Below are 20041 nucleotides of genomic sequence, written 5' to 3'. Positions count from 1 at the left end.
CTGCAAGTCCGGGAAGAACGCGGCAGTTACGACCGCGCTCCTACGAGCCTCGGTAGCGGCCAGCGTCCCCGAGTAGGGAAAAGGGAGAGGGGGTGGGGCCGGGAAACGCGGGCCGGCGAGACTCAGCAGGGACAGGCCACCACCGGAAGCGCGTGGGGGGCGCTCGGGCGGAAGGCCGAGAGCGCGTGGTGGGCTGGGGCGCCGCGAGGGGCGGGGCCTGCGCGCGCGCCGGGGGCGGGGCCCTCCCGCGCAAGGTCACGTGGACGGGCCCGGTGGCGGTGGCGGTTCGGCGCGCGGCGCGCGGCCGCGCGTCTAGAGCGGCGCCCCAGTGCAGGATGTTGCAGGAGGCGGGCGGCGGTGTCGTTGGCGCAGCGGGTGGAGGAGCGGCGACGGCTGAGGCGCCCGCGGGCGGGAATAAAATGGCGGATTTCGAGGAGTTGAGGGTGAGCGTCGCGGGGGGGGGGGGGAGCGGAGGCCGCTGGCGGGGGAGAGGGGAGGCGGGAGCAGCGCGGGCGGCGCCGGGGCGTGCGACCCGGTTGGCGGAGCCGCATCCTCGGCGCCTGCGCGCGGGGAGGGACGGAGCGGGCGAGGGCGGGGCGAGGGCGGGCGAGGGCGGGCGAGGGCGGGCGGTTGGCCCGGGGTGGTGGGCCGCACACCTGGAGGGCCGGGGCCCCCGAGGGCCGGTGGGCTGACTCGGCGGCGGCGACCCCGGACTCTCGTGGCCGCCGTTCGCTGGGTGAAGACTGCCTCCGGCGACGTTAAGTTGCGTTTGGGAATTTTCCTCTCCCCGCTGTGGTCTAGGCAGGTCTGTCAGGAGATCAGGCCCCTTCCTCCCACCAGTGCTTCCTCAGCGTGGGGAGAAGCGCGCCCTTTTGGGAACACCGCCTTCCGTAGTCGGCCTCATATCCAGATACTTGGTTTGTAACCATGGTAAGAGATCTTCAAAGTCCGTGTTGTCATGTAGTTTGTGCACCCCTTTAGCTCTTGAGGAAAAACTGTTTCTTAGCACGAGAGCAAGGTCATAACTTTATTGTAGTCGGGGTCTAAAAGAGAGGTGGTTACACCGAAAAAGATTCTTTTCCTCCACCAGATTCACAGAAGTCTTATCCCTAACCAAACCAGGTGTGATAAATGAGTCGAGTTGAACCCCGAATTACTGACGACGAATGTGGGATGGTTACAGACAGAAACCCTGATTTTTAATTGTGTTTTAAAGTAGAGACGTATAAGTCTGGATTTGAAGTTAAATGAATTGCAATCAGCTGTTTGAACTGGTAAAACTGTTCTGCTTTGTAAGACCATTATTGTGTGGGAAAAGGATGTTGTGTGGTTGGACACCAACAAAAGAATGAATTTCACAGTACCCTCTTGTTTCTGAAATGAGTGATTTTCACAGTAAAAAGTATATCATACATGTTGTATCCCATATCAGTTTATACAGAGAACCATGATTGTAAAGCATATTTGAACCTTCTTACTTGTCCTGTGTTTAGTGGTGCTCCTGACGCAACTGTGCCTCACTATAGGAAACTGAACACTGGAGTTTTTTTCCCCTGCAATATTACCATAACTTTTGTAGAGTAACATGTATATTTCCTCTTCCAGGGAAAGTAGTCTTTGTTTTCTTAAGTTTGGTTGGTGGAAACCTCACTAGGGTTTCTTGTATTAGACTTCTTGTTGTTGTTTTCCGTTTTTTGTTTGTGTTTTTCAAGACAACATTGCTCTGTGTAGCTTTGGAGTCTGTCCTGGAACTCTCTCTGTAGACCAGGCTGGCTTCGAACTCATAGAGGTCCGCTTGCTGGGATTAAAGGCCCGGCTGTATTAGACTTTTAGAAGTGTCACTGGTTAAAGTGAAGAGCTAAACTAACCTTAATCATATAGGGTGGAAAAGGGCATTAGTACTCAGATGGACCTTGAAAGCAGTGGAAACCAAAGTATCCCTTTTTGCTTTTCTCCATTTTGTTTTCTGGATAAGCTTCACCTGAGACACAGTGGTGTTTGCATCTTCTTGTGCTTGGTACAAGGTAATGTCCTTGGCTCATCTGAGGCAGTAGATGACCACAGGAGACTTGGCCTATGAAGGTTTTTGGAGGACAGGAAAGAAGGTTGCAGGCTGAGAGGTGTTGTGTGATATTTTGTTTCTGTTCTGACAAAGCTTGCCTGGAGGTCAGAGGGTGGAGTTAGCCACTAATTAACCATAGAGGTCTGGAGGTCTGTACAAACAGGAGACAGAAAGTGATAAGGCTGGACATAGGTGGGATCTCAGCCCTTTTGGTTTGAGGACTGGGTGAGGTAAGAAGTGTGGGTGGCTGTTCTTTGTATCTCTGATCTTTCCACATTTACCAAGATATCTGACTCCAGGTTTTTATTGATAAGACTATTTAGGACCATGATTCAGAGTAGATGCTGGAAGATTATCCACTATCTTTTGCCTTAGCTGCTTAGGGCAGACACATGTTATCCTACTTCTCAGTGCAAAAAGTGATGATGATGGCACATACTCATTTTAATATGTCCCTATACACACCAAATTCTGGTTCAAATATTTCATATATATATTGTTATTCTTGTAATTCTGTGAGGAAAATGAAACATAGATTGTAGTCATGATGATTATAATACTGTGGCTTGCTTAAGAAGCTTTCACGTGCTGGGGAAATTATTTGGTTCCCTAGATGCTCACTTATAACATCTTTGTTATAATTGAAGGGATGGCCAACTAGTTTGTGAATTAACTAGCTAGATGTAAATTAACTTGTTATAAGATTGTATTAGTTTCTATTGTTCTAGTTCTGTGAAGAACCACCATGACCAAGGCAGCTCTTAGAAAACATTTAATTAGGGCTTGCTTTCAGTTTGAAAGGGTTAGTCCCTTATCATCATTGTGGAAAGCAGACAGGCATAGGCTAGAGCAGTAACTAAAACAGTGGTTCTTAACCTTCCTAATACTGTGACCCTTTTAATATAGTTCCTCATGTTGTGGTAACATCCAATCATAAAATTATTTTTATTGCTACTTTATAACTGTAATTTTCCTACTGTTATGGTTTGTAAATATCTATGTTTCTGATGGTCTTAGGCCACTCCTGTGAAAAGGTCATTCGTACCCCAGTTTGAGAACCGCTGAGCTAAGAGCTGTGTATCTTGATCTGCAGTCAACAGGAAGTGAGAGAGACCTCAAAGCCCACCCCAGCCACATACTTCCTCTGACAAAGCCTTGCCTCCCAATCCTTCTAAGCAGTCTCATTCAAAACCACCATAAGCGGGGCCTTTAATCCCAGCACTCGGGAGGCAGAGGCAGGCCTGGTCTCCAGAGTGAGTGCCAGGATAGGCTCCAAAACTACACAGAGAAACCCTGTCTCTAAAAACCAAAAAAACATCCCACAACGAAACCACCATAAAGGGCTGGGTGGTGATGGTGCATACCTTTTATCCCAGCACTTGGAAAGCAGAGGCAGGTGGATCTCTGAGTTTGAGGACAGCCTGGTCTACAAAGCCAGTTCCAGGACAGGCTCAAAAGCTACACAGCGAAACCCTGTCTTGAAAAACAAAGAACCCCCCCCCCAACCTAAAACACTCCCAAAAAAACACCACAAAGAAGTGTGGCATGTCTGTCGTTGCCTCTTTGCTTTTCCCCCTTAAAGTATTCTCTCAAGGATCTAAGTACTGGGTGAAGTCATAAAGGCAGAAAAGTTGGGTTTCTGATGTAGACGGAGTTTCTGTCCAGTCTGGTCCTGCTGTCTTTTAGCCCCAAATAAACATACTGATTCTTATATTAATTATAAACTGGCCGATGGCTTAGGCTTCTTTTTTTTTTTTAAGATTTTATTTATTATGCATACAACATTCTGCTTCCATGTATATCTGTATATCTGTACACCAGCAGAGGGAACCAGATCTCATTACGGATGGTTGTGAACCACCATGTGGTTGCTGGGAATTGAACTCAGGACCCTTGGGAGAGTAGTTGGTGCTCTTAACCTCTGAGCCATCTCTCCAGCCTGGCTTAGGCTTCTTACTGGATAGCTCTCTCTTAATTATTAACCCATTTCTATTAAACTGTGTATCTCCATGTGGTCTTGGCTTACCAGAGAATGCTTCAGCATGTTATTCTTTCAGCAGCTACATGGCGTCTCTCTGGTGGCTTCTCTCTGCCTTTCTCTCCCCAGAATTCTCATCTTGTAGCCCCACCTATACTTCCTGCCTGGATACTGGCCAATCAGTGTTTTATTCATCAACTGATAAGTGAAACATATATGCAGAAGGACATCTCCATCATCTCTTTTCTGTCTAAATAAAAAAGTTTTTAACTTTAACAGTAAAATTATATATAACAAAATAGTTACCAAGCAAGAACTATATAGTTAACAGTATTTAGTCCTTTAACATTTGGCAAAATTTAAAGACAATATTCTATCTTTCATCTTTGTGAGTCTAAAATTTTAAATGTAACTTATCTTTTATCCTTAGTTATCTGTCTTCAACTCCATCAAACACCCCAGAAGGATAATGTATAAACTCTAGAATTGACAGAGATCACTTACTGCCTGGACAGTCACCTAGAGATCTTCTGTAATGTTGGGGCATCCATCTTCAGCCTATAGTCCTAGAGTGTCTGGCAGACTTCTCAGCGAAGCAGGAAATTTAACCTGTCCTGCCTGTATTGGCAGTTTGTCAGTCATTTTTCTGTGTCCTGCAGAATGTCTGGCAGACTCTTCCATGAAGCAGGAACCCTGAAGGACTGTCTTGTTTTTGGCAAGTTCAGCAGTCAGTTTCCTGTGGGTCCTGCATGTCCAGTTTATACAATATACAGCCAAACAGTTCAGACAAGAGCCCAAATGACTAGTGTTGCCATGTCGAAGGCAAACTCCACAACAAGTTTCTTTGATGCCCATCTTCTTCTCTGATGTAATTGTTGTTGCCAGGAGCAGTTGTGTCTCTTTGTCATGAAAACCCTAATAAACCATTCTAAATGCCATATTTTGTAGGTCTTTGAAAGGCTTGAAGAATATCCAGCTCAGATATATCTCTGCATATCTAGAAAACTAACATGACTGTAAGTTTTGACTATTGTAGGTGACTATAATCTGTATTTAACTATTTATTTTTAAATGAGCTGTATAAACACAATGCCTAAACAAGAGTAGAAATATACACAACAAACTTGACTTAAATTTGTATTAATAAACCAAAGTCCATATCAATGCAAAGTATTCATTTCTATATCATAGTTTCTTTTTTTCTTTAGAAAGAGATTGACTGTGATCATTAACCATTTATAACCACCTCTGTTTAAATGAAAACAAGCATTTTAAACAATATTTGGGAATTTGGGCATAGTTCCCTCCAAACTGCTTCCTGCTGTTTGGGGGCGCTGTCAATCCCAAGGATATCCTGAGAAAACCCATAATCATGGCCAATTCCTGGCTGTAGTAGTCTGAGGCTGCATCATCTCAGCTGTTTTGGATGTTTGATCACCTGGACCACTGCTTGAGAGGGTTTTGTTGCCTAAGTTTTTTTTTTTCTTCTTCGAGACAGGGTTTCTCTGTGGCTTTTAGAGGCTGTCCTGGAATTAGCTCTTGTAGACCAGACTGGTCTCGAATTCACAGAGATCCACTTGCCTCTGCCTCCCAAGTGCTGGGACTAAAGGCGTGCACCACCAACTCCTGGCTTTGTTGCCTAAGTTTTGCCACAAAAAAAGTAAAGTTATTAATACATCTTAAATGCCATCATTCTGTAGTCACTGAAGTATTTGAAGATAACCTGTCTATTTAAAATAGGTATTTTTGACTTTGAAAACATACCTAATATGACTGCAAGTTCAATTGTAATAGGTGTCTAATTACTAACTTGAATTTTCTTATTATCCTAAATAGTTGGTAATAATAACTTTCAAGGGCTAAAAATTTGCATTGGATTGTTAAATGAGTTGCATAGGTGCAATATGTTGAACAAGATTAGAAATGTATGTACAGTATGTTCTAACAAAAATAATCTCAACTTTTACCAATATACAAAAAAATCCAAGCCAGTGTAAAATATTTAAAACTAGTAGTTGCTTTTTTGGTTTAAAAGTAGATTCTTTTTATCCTATTTCCATATTCACCATTATTTTCAGAATAGAGTCAATAATCTACCCTTATATCCTATCTATATCTCCCTTTTTTCTTTTTAAAACAAGAACTCTGAATCTAATCTTTAACTTTCTTCCTGACTATAACTAAAACAATTTGTAACCAACCCCCCTAAAGAATAACAAGTATCCATAACTCATTGATCGACCAAAAACCACCCATTGTACCTCTTGGGAATGTGGGTGTCATTATGTTCTTAAATTTACTTCCTGTTGTCTGGGGGGTGATGTCATTTTTTAGGGGATCCTGAAAAGAATAATTTGGGTTAATTGTCAAGCCCTGGGAGAGGTAGCTGTATCATTTGTCGTCCAGTCTCTGAGTAATGGGAAAGTGCAGGGCTTGTCTCAGTCAAGTCATAGCTAGAGTAGTCTGTTTTGCTGGTTCATGTCAGCTAGCTACATCAAAGTTGTCCTGAGCAGTTTGTGGTCCAAAGATGATCTTTAGGTGATGTTTTTCAGCTTAGTGGTATTATCATAGTCCTAACAGAATTGTCATTGTGGGTCCCTATCATCCTTTTGTAGACTTCAAAGGTCACTGTTACGTGTGTTCTGTGGTCGTGGTTCACTCCAGAAAACATTTTAAATGTCATATGCAGCACATTTCAAAGAGGTTAAAGGATCAGTATTTGTTAGGTACATCTAGAGTACAAAAACTTAGTTCCTAGTTACCTAATAGAGACCCGAACCCAAAATCATGTACAAGAAACTACATGATGAAGCCTTTTTCTAGAATTAATTAGTACTTTATGTGACCATTAATATGAAAATTAAAAATATGAATATATTAAATTTTGAGACAATGATTATACCTTAAGAAAAGCTTCCAAGACTCAAAATAGGACCAAAGGATCATGAGATTAGTGGCAGTAAAATAGTTTTGTAATTTTTGTTTCACTTCATATTAGGTAGCTGTTCTGACAGGAGACAGATTTTAGATTTTACTTTAACAAACATTCTTGGGTTTAGAGGAGGAGAGAGCCACATTGTAACTCCAAAGCTAGCTTCAATTTTTAATTGGACTGGGACTATAAAAAGACCATTTGCATTATATGTTGGTAGAGAAAAGCAGAAACAAATATTTGGGAAGATTTATGAAAATTCTGTCCTGTTGGAAATATGTTATACTAATAAGCCAAATTACTCTTTTTCTTGGGACTTTTTTTTTTTTTTTTTTTCCTGGATGATTTGTCCTTTTTCTCATTCCTTATTTATTCAGTGATCTTCAGAGTCCTTAGCAAGATGCCTTCAATCTCCTGAAAAGACAAAATCAAAACCCTTCCCCAAACCTAATTTTGGGGGAGATTCCCTTATGGCAAGTTATAACTGATCAAATAACAAGCATTTGTTAGTTTTAAAATAACTTTAGATTGAATGGCCATGCTGTTTGATTAACTATCATCACCTCCTAACCAGGAGGTCTCTCCTGTTCAAGTCTAATCTTTATCAATCTTGATGGTATCTATAGTGTTTCTTCTGTGGAAACAAGGAAAACCTCTTTCCCAATGTAACACATATTATGGTTTCTATTCTGAGGTCAGTACATCTTTTTTTTTTTTTTTTAAAGATTTTATTTATTTATTATTCATACAACATTCTGCTTCCATGTATATCTATCTGCACCAGATCTCATAATGGATGGTTGTGAGCCACCATTTGGTTGCTGGGAATTGAACTCAGGACCCCTGGAAGAGCAGTCAGTGCTCTTAACCTCTGAGCCATCTCTCCAACGAGGTCAGTACATCTTAAAATATATAGGCTGATTTAATTCAGGTTTTTCTGTTATCCATTGCCTCTCCACAGCCATTGTTCTTGTGGTGGCACTTGCCTTTAATCCCAGCATTCCGGAGGCAGAGGCAGGCGGATCTTTGTGAGTTTGAGGCCATCTGGTCTACAGAATGAATTCCAGGACAGCCAGGGCTACACAGAAAAACCCTGTCTCGACAAACAAAAAGCAAAAGTCACCAAAGCACTGTGTAATCTATCTCTGGGAATCTTTGTCCCCGTTTTTTGCTTATTAAGCTTACCTGATTTTGTTTTTTTGAGACAGGGTTTCTCTGTATCTTTGGAGCCTGTCTTCTAACTTTCTTTGTAGACTAAGCTGGCCTTGAAGTCACAGAGATTCACCTGTCTCTGCCTCCGGAATGCTGGGATTAAAGAGGTGCACCACCATTGTCCAGGAAAATATATCTTTTAAAGTGTGATTAGATCTTTCTATAACTACTTGCCTCGTAGGATTGTGTGATATACCTGTAATATTCGAAAAATTGTTTCATTTTACTAGAGACATATGCAGGAACATTGCCATGCGTAATTTATACAGGTATCCCCATAATGGCCATGACTTCTAATAATTGTGTAATTATGGAATCAGCCTTTTCAAAACTTAAAGCAGTTACCCATTAAATTCTGAATATGTTTCTATGATATGATGCACATATTTTTAATTTTCCAAACTCTTACAAATGAAACTCTGTTTGCAAAATTTTATTTCTTTGAGTACCTTTTGGGTTATGTCCTGTAGGTCATGGAGTTTGATTATACAAAGGACAAGTAGGACATTTCCTTATTTCTTTGTCTTCTTGCCAAGTAATAGAAAAATATTCCTTCAACCATTTGCATTTGAAGAAAATGTAAAATGATGGTGTTTCTTACGAAATTCGGAGGCTTCTAGCACATTTCCTAACAATAATTGATCAATTTCATCATTACCTTGTGCTAGAGGGCCTGGTAGACCTGTCTGATAAGTGTTATATACAAAGGATGACTTCTCTTTCTGATTACTGATTACTGTTGTAGATGAATAAATAACAGTTAATTCTGAATCATCTGAAAAAGTTTAGCAGTTTCAATATGTAAGATAAATCTTAATACATATTGAGAGTCAGTAACTATATAAAGAGGTTCTGAAAATCTAATAGTGCCACGAGAATAGCATATAATTGTGATTTCTGAACTGGATCATAAGAGTTTTAAGTCACTTTACTTAATTTTCCTGACTTACAGCCTTTTCTGATTTATTTGCATCAGTGTAGAATGTAGGGGCTCCAGAAATTGTTGTTACCATTGTCATATGAGGGAAAATCCAATTCTTTTTATAAACAGGTCTCTTGCTTTTGGGATATTTGTTGCTAATATCTCCCTAGAAATTACTGTTTATTTTCTGTCCATAATGAGGCGATTTCAGCATTGGTAGAAGGTACCACAATTTCTGCTGGGTCTATTCCAGCTATTTGACCAAGTCTCAGTTTTCCTTTCAGAATCAATTCAGAAACCTTCTGTACATAGGTCTTTAATTTTTTTACTCTGTGTAGTAAAAACATCCATTCTAAGATATCACCTCTTGATGGGTGTTGGTGGTGCATGCCTTTAATCCCAGCACCCAAGAGGCAGAGGCAGGCGGATCTCTGTGAGTTCAAGGCCAGCCTGGTCTACAGAGCGAGTGCCAGGATAATGCTCCAAAGCTAAATAGAAAAATCCTGTCTCGAAAAAAAAAAAATCTCTCTGCATAAGAATTCCTGTAGGAGAATGAGTAGAAGGTTAAATAAACAGAATATAATCAAGCTTTGGATCTAAGTTATCCACACACACAGCTTGTAATTTCTTTTCTACCAGAGCAATTCTTTCCCATCCTCAACTGGTAGTTTTCTTGGTCTATATAAGTCCTTATCTCCTTTAAGATTTCAAGTAAATTACTTAGGCTTTTGAGTTGTGTGCCATAGCCAGTTAATATCTCCCAGCAATTTTTGAAAATCATTAAGAGTTTGTAATTGATTGTCTCTTATTGGTACTTTCTGTGGTTGAATTTTCTGTAAACCTATCATATATTTGAGGGCTTTTTGTTTTGTTTTGTTTTTGCTTTTTGTTTTTGTTTTCAGGAGCAATTTGTAATCCCCAACAAGGCAAAATTCTCTTCATCAAACATTTTTTCTAAAATATCTGTGTCTGAATCATCCAATAAGATATCATCCATAAAATGGTAAATTTTAGATTGGAGAAACTATGAATTAGTTCTAATGACTGTTGTAATAAATATTGAAATAACATGGGGCTGTTTCATTGTGGAATAACCTTCCAGTGGTAGCATTTAACTGGCTGGGGATTATTATAAATAGGCACTGTGAAGGCAAATTTTTTTTATGCTTTTCTTGTAAAGGTATAGTAAAAAACCAAAAAAACAAAAAAAACAATCTTTTAGATCAGTCAGTAAAGACAGTCAATACAGATGGCAAGGGAATTCCCAGCTGTAAAGAGCCCATTGACTCAATCACCTTATTTCTGGCTCTTAAATTTGTTAACATTCTCCATTTTCCAGATTTCTTTATAATAACAAATACAGGAGGAATTCAAGGACTGGTTGATTCTTCAATATGTTGAGCATTTAGATGCTCCTGTGCCCGCTGTTCTTAATGCTTGTAATTTCTCTGATGTCAAAGGTCATTGTATTACCCACAGAGGTTTGTCAATTAACCATTTGAAAGGTAGGGCTGTTGGTACCTTTGAAAGATCAGCAGCTGTTATGCCCTGCTTATGTACATCCTGAACAGTCGGTGACTGTTATTGATAATCCCTTTTAATATGTTTCTCAGAAGCATATGTTTATGGTTTGTTTCAGACCTTGGATGAATGTTAATCTCTGCTTTCTATTGCTGTAACATCATGTCTCCCCAAAACCATTGCTATGTTGACCATATGTGGTTTTTACTTTCCTTACTGTTTTCTGGCCCTATACACTCAACCCATCTTGTACTTTTTTTTATGTGAGATAAAGCTCCAATCTCTGGACGATGAAAAGGGCAAACTGGATGCTAAGATTTTGGTGAAATGATAGTTACATTTGCCTTGTGTCTACCAAACCCTTAATTTTAATGGCATTTATTTGTATTTTTAGCTTTGGTCTTTGATCATTTTTAGAAGTTTGCCAAAATACTTGTTGGATGGTCTCTCATGAAATTTTTTTTTATCTACTGAAGCTGTTATTTCATCAAGAGCAGTATGGTTTTTAATAACAGGCATTAAATCCAATATGGGCAAAAGGGTCTCAAGAGCAGACAGAGTCAGAAACATCCCCACTCCCACTATTAGGCTTCCCACAAAAATATCAAGCTAACAACTATAACATATATGTAGAATATCTATCTAGCACAGACTTTTGGTTGCCATATCAGTTTCTGTGGGCCATTATGAGCCCTACTTAGGTTGAAGTCTGTGGGCCATGTACTCCTGGCTCCTACATTTCTTCCTCTCCCTCTTCCACAGGGTTCTCTGAGCTCCAAGGGGAGGGACCTGATGGAGATCTTCAATTTGGGCTCTCCTAATGTTTGGCTGTGGTCTCTTCATCTGCTTCCATCAGCTGCCAGAGGTAGTCTTTTTAATGATGATTGGGATAGACACCAATATATGAATGTTTAAGAATTCTATTGAATTCTTCCCCTCCCCCATCATAGGTCCCTGGGCTGTACAGCCTCCCCTTCCTGGTCATCCTGTCAGTGTTGGGCATGGGCTCCTCTCTTGTGGTATGGGCAGTTAGACTAGTTATTGCTTGGTCACTCCCCAAAGTTCTGTGTACCCATTTTCCTAATATATCTTGTAGATAGGATAGATATGGGTTGAAGATTTTGTGGCTGGCTTGGAGTCTTGTTTCTACCTTGCCTGGTTACAGACGATGGCCAATTGAGGTTTCCATATCAGTCCACCACAACCCCTGCCAGATACATTTCCAATGCACTTGTGTCTCCTTCCCACCCCCACCCCTCTTGTTCCCAGTCTACCCACAAAAATCTATCACCCCCCCCCCCAGGGAGATTCATGCATCCCTCTTAGAGCCCTCCTTGTTAGCATTTCTGGGTCTGTGTATTGTAGCATGATTATCATTGACTTAACAGCTAATATCCTCTTATAAGTGAGTACATACCATGTTTTTCTTTTTGGGTTTGGGTTACCCACTCATGATTTTTCTTTTCTTTTCTTTTCTTTTGGTTTTTCGAGACAGGGTTTCTCTGTTTAGATTTGGAGCCTATCCTGGCACTCACTCTGGAGACCAGGCTGGCCTCGAACTCACAGAGATCCGCCTGTCTCTGCCTCCCGAGTGCTGGGATTTAAGTCGTGCGCCACCAACGCCCAGCTCAGGATGATTTTTCTAATTCCATCCATTTGCCTACACATTTTCTGATGCCATGTTTGATTTTAAACACCTGACCATTGTGTAAATCATTCTTCTCTTGAGGGACATGTAGGTTGTTTCCAGTTTCTGGTTGTTATGAATAAAGCTGCTGCCTATTTTTAAACCCGGTAATTGGGAGGCAGAGGCATGCTGAGTTCTGTGAGTTTGAGACAAACCTGGTCTACAGAGTGAGTTGCAGGACAGCCTTCCAATATACACAGAGAAACCCTGCCTTGAAAAACCAAATAAATAAATAAATAAATAAATAAATAAATAAATAAAGAAGAAAATAAAGAAGAAAATAAAGAAGAAAATTGAACAGAGCTGCTAAGGACTTGTCTTTGTGATAGGGTAGAGCATCCTTTGGTTATCTGCCCAAGAGTGGTGTAGTTGGGTCTTGAGGTAGATGATTCTTAATTTTCTGAGAAACTGCCATATTGGTATTTACACGGTGGTTGTATGAGTTTGTACTTCTACCAGCAATGGAGGAGTGTTTTTCTTGTTGCACATCTTTGCCAGCATGAGCTATTCACTTGTGTTATTGATCCTTGCCATTCTGATGAGTTTAAGAAAGAATCTCAGAGTAGTTTTGATTTGTATTTCCCTGCTTGCTATGGATGTTGAACATGTTCTTCAGCCATTTTGTCTTCCTTTATTGAGAATTCTCTGTTTAGATTTATTCCTCATTAAACAAATTATTTTTATTTTATTTTATTTTTTTATTTTTTTGGTGTTTTGCCTGCATATATGTTTGTGTAAAAATGTGTGATCCTCTGGAACTGGAGCTACAGACAGTTTTGAGCTGCCATGTGGGTACTTGGAATAGAATTGGGGTCCTCTGGAAGAGCAGCCTGTACTCTTGAACTGTTGTACCATCTCTACAGCCCCAGGACCCATTTAAAGAAATGGATTATTTGTTTTCTTGATATCTAGTTTCTTTATGTATTTTGGGTATTAGCCCTCTGATGTGGAGTTTATGAAAATCTTTTTCCATTCTGTAGGCTACTGTTTTGTTCTATTGACGGTGTTCTTTACCTTAAAGAAGCGTTTCATTTTCATGATGTCCCATTTATTGATTGTTGATCTTAGTGCTTATTCTATCAGTGTTCTGTTCAGTAAGTTGTCTCCTGTGCATTCAAGGCTATTCCCTACATTCTCTTTTATCAGGTTCTATGTATCTGGCTTTATGTTGGGGTCTTTGATCCACTTAGATGTAAGTTTTATCCAGGGTATCAGATATGGATCTATTTGCATTCTTCTACATGGAGATATCCATTTTGACCAGCACTATTTGTTGAAGATGCTTTTCTTTTTTCCATTGTTTATTATTGCTCCTTTATCTAAAATCAGGTGTCCATTGGTTCATGTCTGGGTCTCTGAATCAATTCCATTGATCCAAGTGTCTTTATGCCAATACAATGCCATTTCTATTATTATAGTTTTGTAGTACAGCTTGAATTCAAGGATGGTGATACCTCCAGAAATTCTTTTATTGTACAGATTGTTTTAGCCATTCTGGGTTTTTTGTTTTTTCCATATGAAGTTTAGTATTATGTTTTCAAGGTCTATAAATAATTGTCCTGGGACTTTGATGAGGATTGCCTTGAATCTGTAGATTGCTTTTGGTAGAATGGCTGTTTTTACTATGTTGATCCTACTGACCCATGAGTATGGGAGATCTTTCTATCTTCTTATGTCTTCTATTTCTTCAAAGACTTAAAGTTTTTAATCTTACAAATCTTTTGCTTGCTTGGTTAGAGTATTTATATTTATATTTATATTATATTTATATTTTATATTGTGGCTATTGTTAAGGGTGTTTCCCTAATTTCTTTCTCAGACCATTTGTCATTTGTATTTAGGAAAGCTACTGTTTTTTTTTTTTTTTTTTTCTTTTCAGTTAGTCTTGTATCCAGCGACTTTGCTGAAGGTGGCTATCAGCTGTAGTCCCTCATAGAATTTTTTTGGGTTGCTTATGTGTACTATCATATCTTTTGTAAATAGCAGTATTTTGACTTCTTTCCAATTTGTGTCTTCTTGATCTCCTTTAATTATCTTTGTGCTCTACCTAGAACTTCAAGTCCTCAGTAGAAATGGAGAAGAGTGGACAGCCATGTCTTGTTTCTGCTTTTAGTGGGATTGCTTTGAGTTTTTCTCCATTTGATGTTGGCTATAGGCTTGCTGTAAATTGCTTTTATTATGTTAAGGTATGTTCCTTGTATCCTTATTCTTACCAAGACTTGTGTCATGAAAGGGTGTTGGATTTTGTCAAAGGCTTTTTCAGCATCTAATGAAATGATCATGTGGTTTTCTTTCTTTCAGTTTGTTTCTATAGTGGATTACATTGACAGATTTTCCTTTGTTGAACTATCCCTGCATTTCTGGAATGAAGCCTTGATCATGGTGGATGAACTTTTTGATGTGTTCTTGGATTCAGTTGGCCAGTATTTTATTGAGTAGTTTTGCATCAATGTTCATGAGGCATGTTGGTCTGTAATCTTCTTTGTTGAATCTTTGTGTAGTTTGGATATCAGGGTGACTGTGGTCTCAAAATGAATATGTCAATTTTCCTTCTGTTTCTGTTTCTGTTCTGTGGAGTAATTTGGGGAGTATTAGTATTAGCTCTGGTAAAGTCTGGTGGAGTTCTTTGCTAAAATTGTTTGACCCGGGCCTTTTTTTGCTTGGGAGACTTTTTTTTTTTAAATTAATTTTTATTTAAATTAAAAACAATCTTATTTTACATACCAATCCCAGTTCCCTCTCCCTCCCATCCTCTCATTCCCCCCACCAATCCCCATCCCATTCCCTCCCATGGGGTGTCATCAAAGTCTGTCACATCATTTGGCACAGGACCTAGGCCCTCCCCTGTATATCTAGGCTGAGAGAGTGAGTATCCTTCCATAGGGAATGGGCTCCCAAAGCCCATTTGTGCTCTAGGTATAAGTACTGGTTTCACTGCTGGAGACCCCAGTAGTAGTAGTAGATTGCCCAGGCCTCCTAACTGACACCCACGTCATGGGGCTGGTTCAATCTTATGCTGGTTCCCTAGCTTTCAGATTCCTTTTCCTCATGGGTTATAGGTCTATTTGAATTGTTTATCTGATCTTGATTTAATTTTGCTAAGTCCTATTTATCAAGAAAATTACCATTTCTTTGAGAATTTTCCAATTTTTTAGAGTATAGGTTGTTTTCCTTTTTCTTTCCTTTCCTTTCCCTTTTCCTTTTCCCTTCCCTTCCCTTCCCTTCCCTTCCCTTTCCTTTCCTTTCCTTTCCTTTCCTTTCCTTTCCTTTCCTTTCCTTTCCTTTTCCTTTTCTTTTCTTTTCTTTCCCAGGTTTTGTTTGTGTAGCCCTGGCTGTCATCCTGTAACTCAGAGACCTGCCTGCCACTGCCTCCTTAATGCTGGGATTAAAAGCATAGGTTACCACTGTCTGTTGCAGTACAGGATTTTGAAGTAATACCTAATGATTTTTTAGATTTCCTAAGTGACTCTTGTTGTATCCCCCTTTCCCGTTGATGATTTTGCTAATTTGGATATTCTCTCTCCCTCTTTAAGTTAGTTGGGGTAACTCTGTATCGTTGGTACTTTGTATTGTTCTCTTTGTTTCTATCATTGATTTCAGCCCTTAGTTTATTTTCTGTAGTCTACTTCTCTTGGGTGTTCTTGCTTTTTTTGTTATTTCAGGTGTGATGTTAAGTTGCTAGTTAGCATGAGATCACTATAATTTCTTTTTGAAGGTACTTAGTGCTGTGAACCATCCTCTTAGTACTGCTTTCATTGTGTCTTTAAGTTTGGGTGTGTTGTGCATTCATTTTCATTGAATTCTAGGAAGTCTTTAATATCTTTATTTCTGCCTTGACCAGTAGTCTTTCAGTAGGAAGTTGTTCAATTTCCATAAGTTTTTAGGCTTTCTATTGTTTCTGTTGTTGAAATCCAGCTTCAATCCATGGTGTTCTGATAGGATGCAGGGGTTATCTCACTTTTATCTGTTGAGAACTGCTTTGTGACTGAACATGTGGTCAGTTTTTGAGAGAATTTTGTGAGGCGCTGAGAAGAAGGTGTATTCTTTTGTGTTTGGGTGAAGTGTTCTATAAATTTCTGTTTGGTTCATTTGATTTATAAGGTCTGATAGCTCCAGTATTTCTGTTTAGTTTTTGTCTGGGTGACCTGTCTGTTGGTGAGGATGGGATATTGAAGTCTCCCACTATCAGTGTGTGATTTTAAGATTTTGTAATGTTTCTTTTGCAAAGGTAGATGCCCTTGTGTTTCGTACGTAGATATTAGGAATTGATATATAATTTTGGTGGCTTTTTCCTTTGAGCATGAAGTGTCCCCATCCTTCTTTATTAATTTTGGTTTGAAGTCTATTTTGTTAGATATTAGAATGGCTACTCCAGCTTCTTTTTCAGGCCCATTTGATTGGAAAATCTTTTGCTAAAACTTTACTCTGAGGTAATGTTTATCATTGATGTTGAGGTGTATTTCTTGTAGTCAGTGGAAGAATGGATCTTGTTTTTGTATCCGTTGTTATTCTGTCTTTTTATTGAGTCATTTGATAGTGAGAAATGTCAGTGACCAATGATTATTCCTGTTTTTTTTTTTTTTTTGGATGGCGGTGTGTGTGTTCATGTTTATATGCATGCACTTCCTTTTTGGTTTTTGCTGGTTGAGATTATTTACTGTGCTTTCATGGGTATATTTAATCTTTTTGGATTGGAGTTTTCTTTCTAGTACCTTCTGTAGGACTAAATTTGTGAATAGATATTGTTTAAATTTGACTTTGTCATGGACTATCTTGTTTTCTTGTTTCGTGTGGTTGAAAGTTTTGCTGGGAATTGGAATTTTGGCTGGAATCTGTGGTTCCTTTCAGTCTGTAGGACATCTGTCCAGATTCTTCTAGCTTTTAGAGTCCAATTGAGAAGCCAGTTGTAATTCTAATTGGTCTGCCTTTGTATGGTACTTGCTCTTTTCCCTTTGCAGGTTTTAATATTCTTTCTTTGTTCTGAATTTTAGTGTTTTGATTATTGTATGTCAAGGGAACTTCCTTTTCTTGTACCTTTATAGACATCTACTTTAGGGTAGGAAATGTTCTTCTATGATTTTGTTGAAAATATTTTTAGAGCCTCTAAGCTGGGAATCTTCTTCCATTCCTTTTATTCTTAGGTTTGGTCTTTTCATAGTGTACCAGATTGCCTGGATATTTTGTGTCAGGAACCTTTTACATTTAATATTTTTATTGGCTGATATATCTTCAATGCCTAAGATTCTTTCTTCCACCTCTTATATTCTGCTGGAGATGCTAGTGTCTCTGGTTCCTGTTTGCTTACCTAGATTTTCATTTCCAGAATTCCCTCAGTTTGTGTTTTCTCTTTCTTACTTTTCTTTCTTTCCTCCTCCTCCTCCTCCTCCTCCTTTAATATAAGTTAAGACAACCACAGGTTGGATACAACACATGCTAAAAAGTGGACTGTCTTTTAAAACCTCAAAGGTGAGTGGGGCGTTGGTGGCACATGCCTTTAATCCCAGCACTTGGGAGGCAGAAACAGGCGGATCTCTGGAGTTCGAGGCCAGCCTGGTCTACAGATCGAATGCCGGGACAGGCTCCAAAGCTACACAGAGAAACCCTGTCTTGAAAAACAAAACAAAACAACCCCATAAAACTTCAAAGGCAATTTTTTCCCCAACCCCCACAGTTATTTGTCTACAAAATAAAGGCCCACATTAAGACATTGAACAGTAAAGTATGTAATAAATGTTCCGATCTTCCCCAATAATTCAAAATCATGAATTCGACTAGCCTTGCCATTGAAAATCACTCAGGGTACTCGAGGATGAACCAGTTTTCAATGTATGAGCCCTTGAGAACATTTGATGTTAATCCCATCTTCCACCCCCAGCATATTCTAATTTGTTTTGATTTTATAAATAAGGAATTAACATTAAAGCCCGTTTAAAAAAAAAACACAAAAATTAAATGAAATTCCTTTTAAGATTTTTTCCCCTGGGCAAAACACACCAATTTCTGGGAAGACATTTGGACCTACTTATCACCATTCTGAAATAAAGCTGTTGGCAAACCCACTTAAATCTATGGCTATATTCTGATCTTTTTAGCAGTTAGCACATTAAATACAATCTGAAGAACTTTTCTTACTGTGCTTGTGATTATATTGCCTCGTTTTCTTCCTTGTGTTGGAGTACTGACTAGCCTACAATCTGAAGACCTCTAAAATGCCCTGAAATAATCTGGAGACATTCCTGGCTGCCAATGTGATTCTAAGAACCCTGGCAAGTCAGTGAGGACTAGAGTGTTGTGTTTTTATTATCACTTCTATTTCCATCTTCAGGTCTTAAACAGTTATTTATTTCCTTTAATTTTTTTTCTTGAATTTCTTTAAGGGATTCCATTTCCTCTTTAAGGACCTCATTCATTTTCATGTAAGTTGGTTTTTAGGGTCTTTTTCGTGTGCTTCTGCTGTGTTGGAATATTCAGGGCTTGCAGAAGTAGGATAGCTGGGTTCTGGTGGTGGTATAATTACCTTGACTGATGTTGATTGTGTTCTTACCTTGGTTTGGGGTGATTATAGGTATAGGTGCTGATTTCTGAGTTTGTCTGTGTGTTTTGTTCCTTAGTTTATGTTTCTTCTCTGTTCTTCTGAGAAGTGTGGACTGTAGTTGAGCACAGAGTCTCCCCTAGAATTGGGGCATGGGATACATTGATTAGGCAGTCTCAGGATTGGGAATAGAGTAGGTGGACACTGAGAGAGAGTGGGGGAGTTTGGGGGACAGGCAGCCTACCTGGACTTCAGTATCTGTGGTCTCTCAAAGCTTGTCAACTTTTAAGGCTTCAGAAAATTAAGTTTTTGACTTTATGCTCTTTATTTTATCATTTCCCCACTTCATTAATTTTTGCCCTTCATTTTTTCTGGGCTAATTGTTCTCCCCACCCCCTAGTTTCTTATATTGAGTGTCATTAATTTTCATCATTTTAGTATATAGGCATTTAAGACCATGGGTAGGGAAAGAGGGGGGGGGGAGGGAGGTAGGGGTGTGAGTGTATGTATGTACGTGTACATGTATATGTGTTTGGAGGCCATAGGTTGGGTGACTTCTTTAGTTGCTTTCTACCATACTTTCTGAGATACTGTCTCATTGAATGTGGCTTTTTGGCTGCCATGAACTTTGGATGTCCTGCGTCCTCACCTTCCTAGCACTGAAGGTGCTAGGTGTGTGCTACTGTACCCAGCTCTTTTGTGGATGCCAGAAATCTAAACTCAAATTCTCATGATTGTGCCAGGAGACCTTTACAAACCAAGCTATCTCACCCCTCTCCCCATTTTTAAAATTTCACTTTATGTGTATGGGTGTTTTGTCTGCATGTGTATCTGTTTCCCACATTTGTTGTTAGTATCCATGGAAGCCAGAAGAATGCATCAGATCTGCTAGTACCAGGGTTTACAGATGGTTGTGAACCATCATGTGGGTGCTGGAAATTTAACCTGGGTCCTCTGCAAGAGCAGCCAGTGCGCTTTAATATTAAATCATCTCTCTAGCCATCTTTAGTTTTGTGTGAATGAGTATTTTACCTGTATATATGCATGTGTATTGTGTGTATACCTAGTATTCACAGAGATCAGAAGGATGTGGTAGGTACTGGAAATCAAAGTCCTCTGCAAAAGCAAAAATTAAATTTTAATCACTGAGACCTCTCTCCAGTCCTGCATTCCCTCTTCCCAGAGATGGAGTTAT

General features: G+C 39.5%; 1 protein-coding gene across 11 annotated transcripts in view; it reads left to right on the top strand.

Moving 5' to 3' along the window:
* The first annotated feature begins 282 nt into the window (after positions 1–282).
* The window catches only part of Pias2 (protein inhibitor of activated STAT 2), an 80687-nt gene continuing 60928 nt past the window's right edge, over positions 283–20041 (top strand). For 3 of the 11 annotated variants that reach the window (XM_027397941.2, XM_027397934.2, XM_027397942.2), the window contains exon 1: positions 284–443. In XM_027397941.2, coding sequence (XP_027253742.1) covers positions 336–443 — 108 coding nt within the window. In that variant the 5' untranslated portion in view covers positions 284–335. Of the gene's footprint in view, positions 444–801; positions 931–5037; positions 5057–11389; positions 11493–20041 lie in introns of those variants that run through there. The other 8 variants (XM_027397933.2, XM_027397937.2, XM_027397935.2 and 5 more) reach the window with 7 other exon arrangements.

This window comes from Cricetulus griseus, chromosome 2, assembly GCF_003668045.3.
Source record: "Cricetulus griseus strain 17A/GY chromosome 2, alternate assembly CriGri-PICRH-1.0, whole genome shotgun sequence".
Classification (NCBI taxonomy): domain Eukaryota; kingdom Metazoa; phylum Chordata; class Mammalia; order Rodentia; family Cricetidae; genus Cricetulus; species Cricetulus griseus.
The sequence above is the reverse complement of the archived record's forward strand: the minus strand, read 5'-3'. Positions and strand labels throughout refer to the sequence as shown.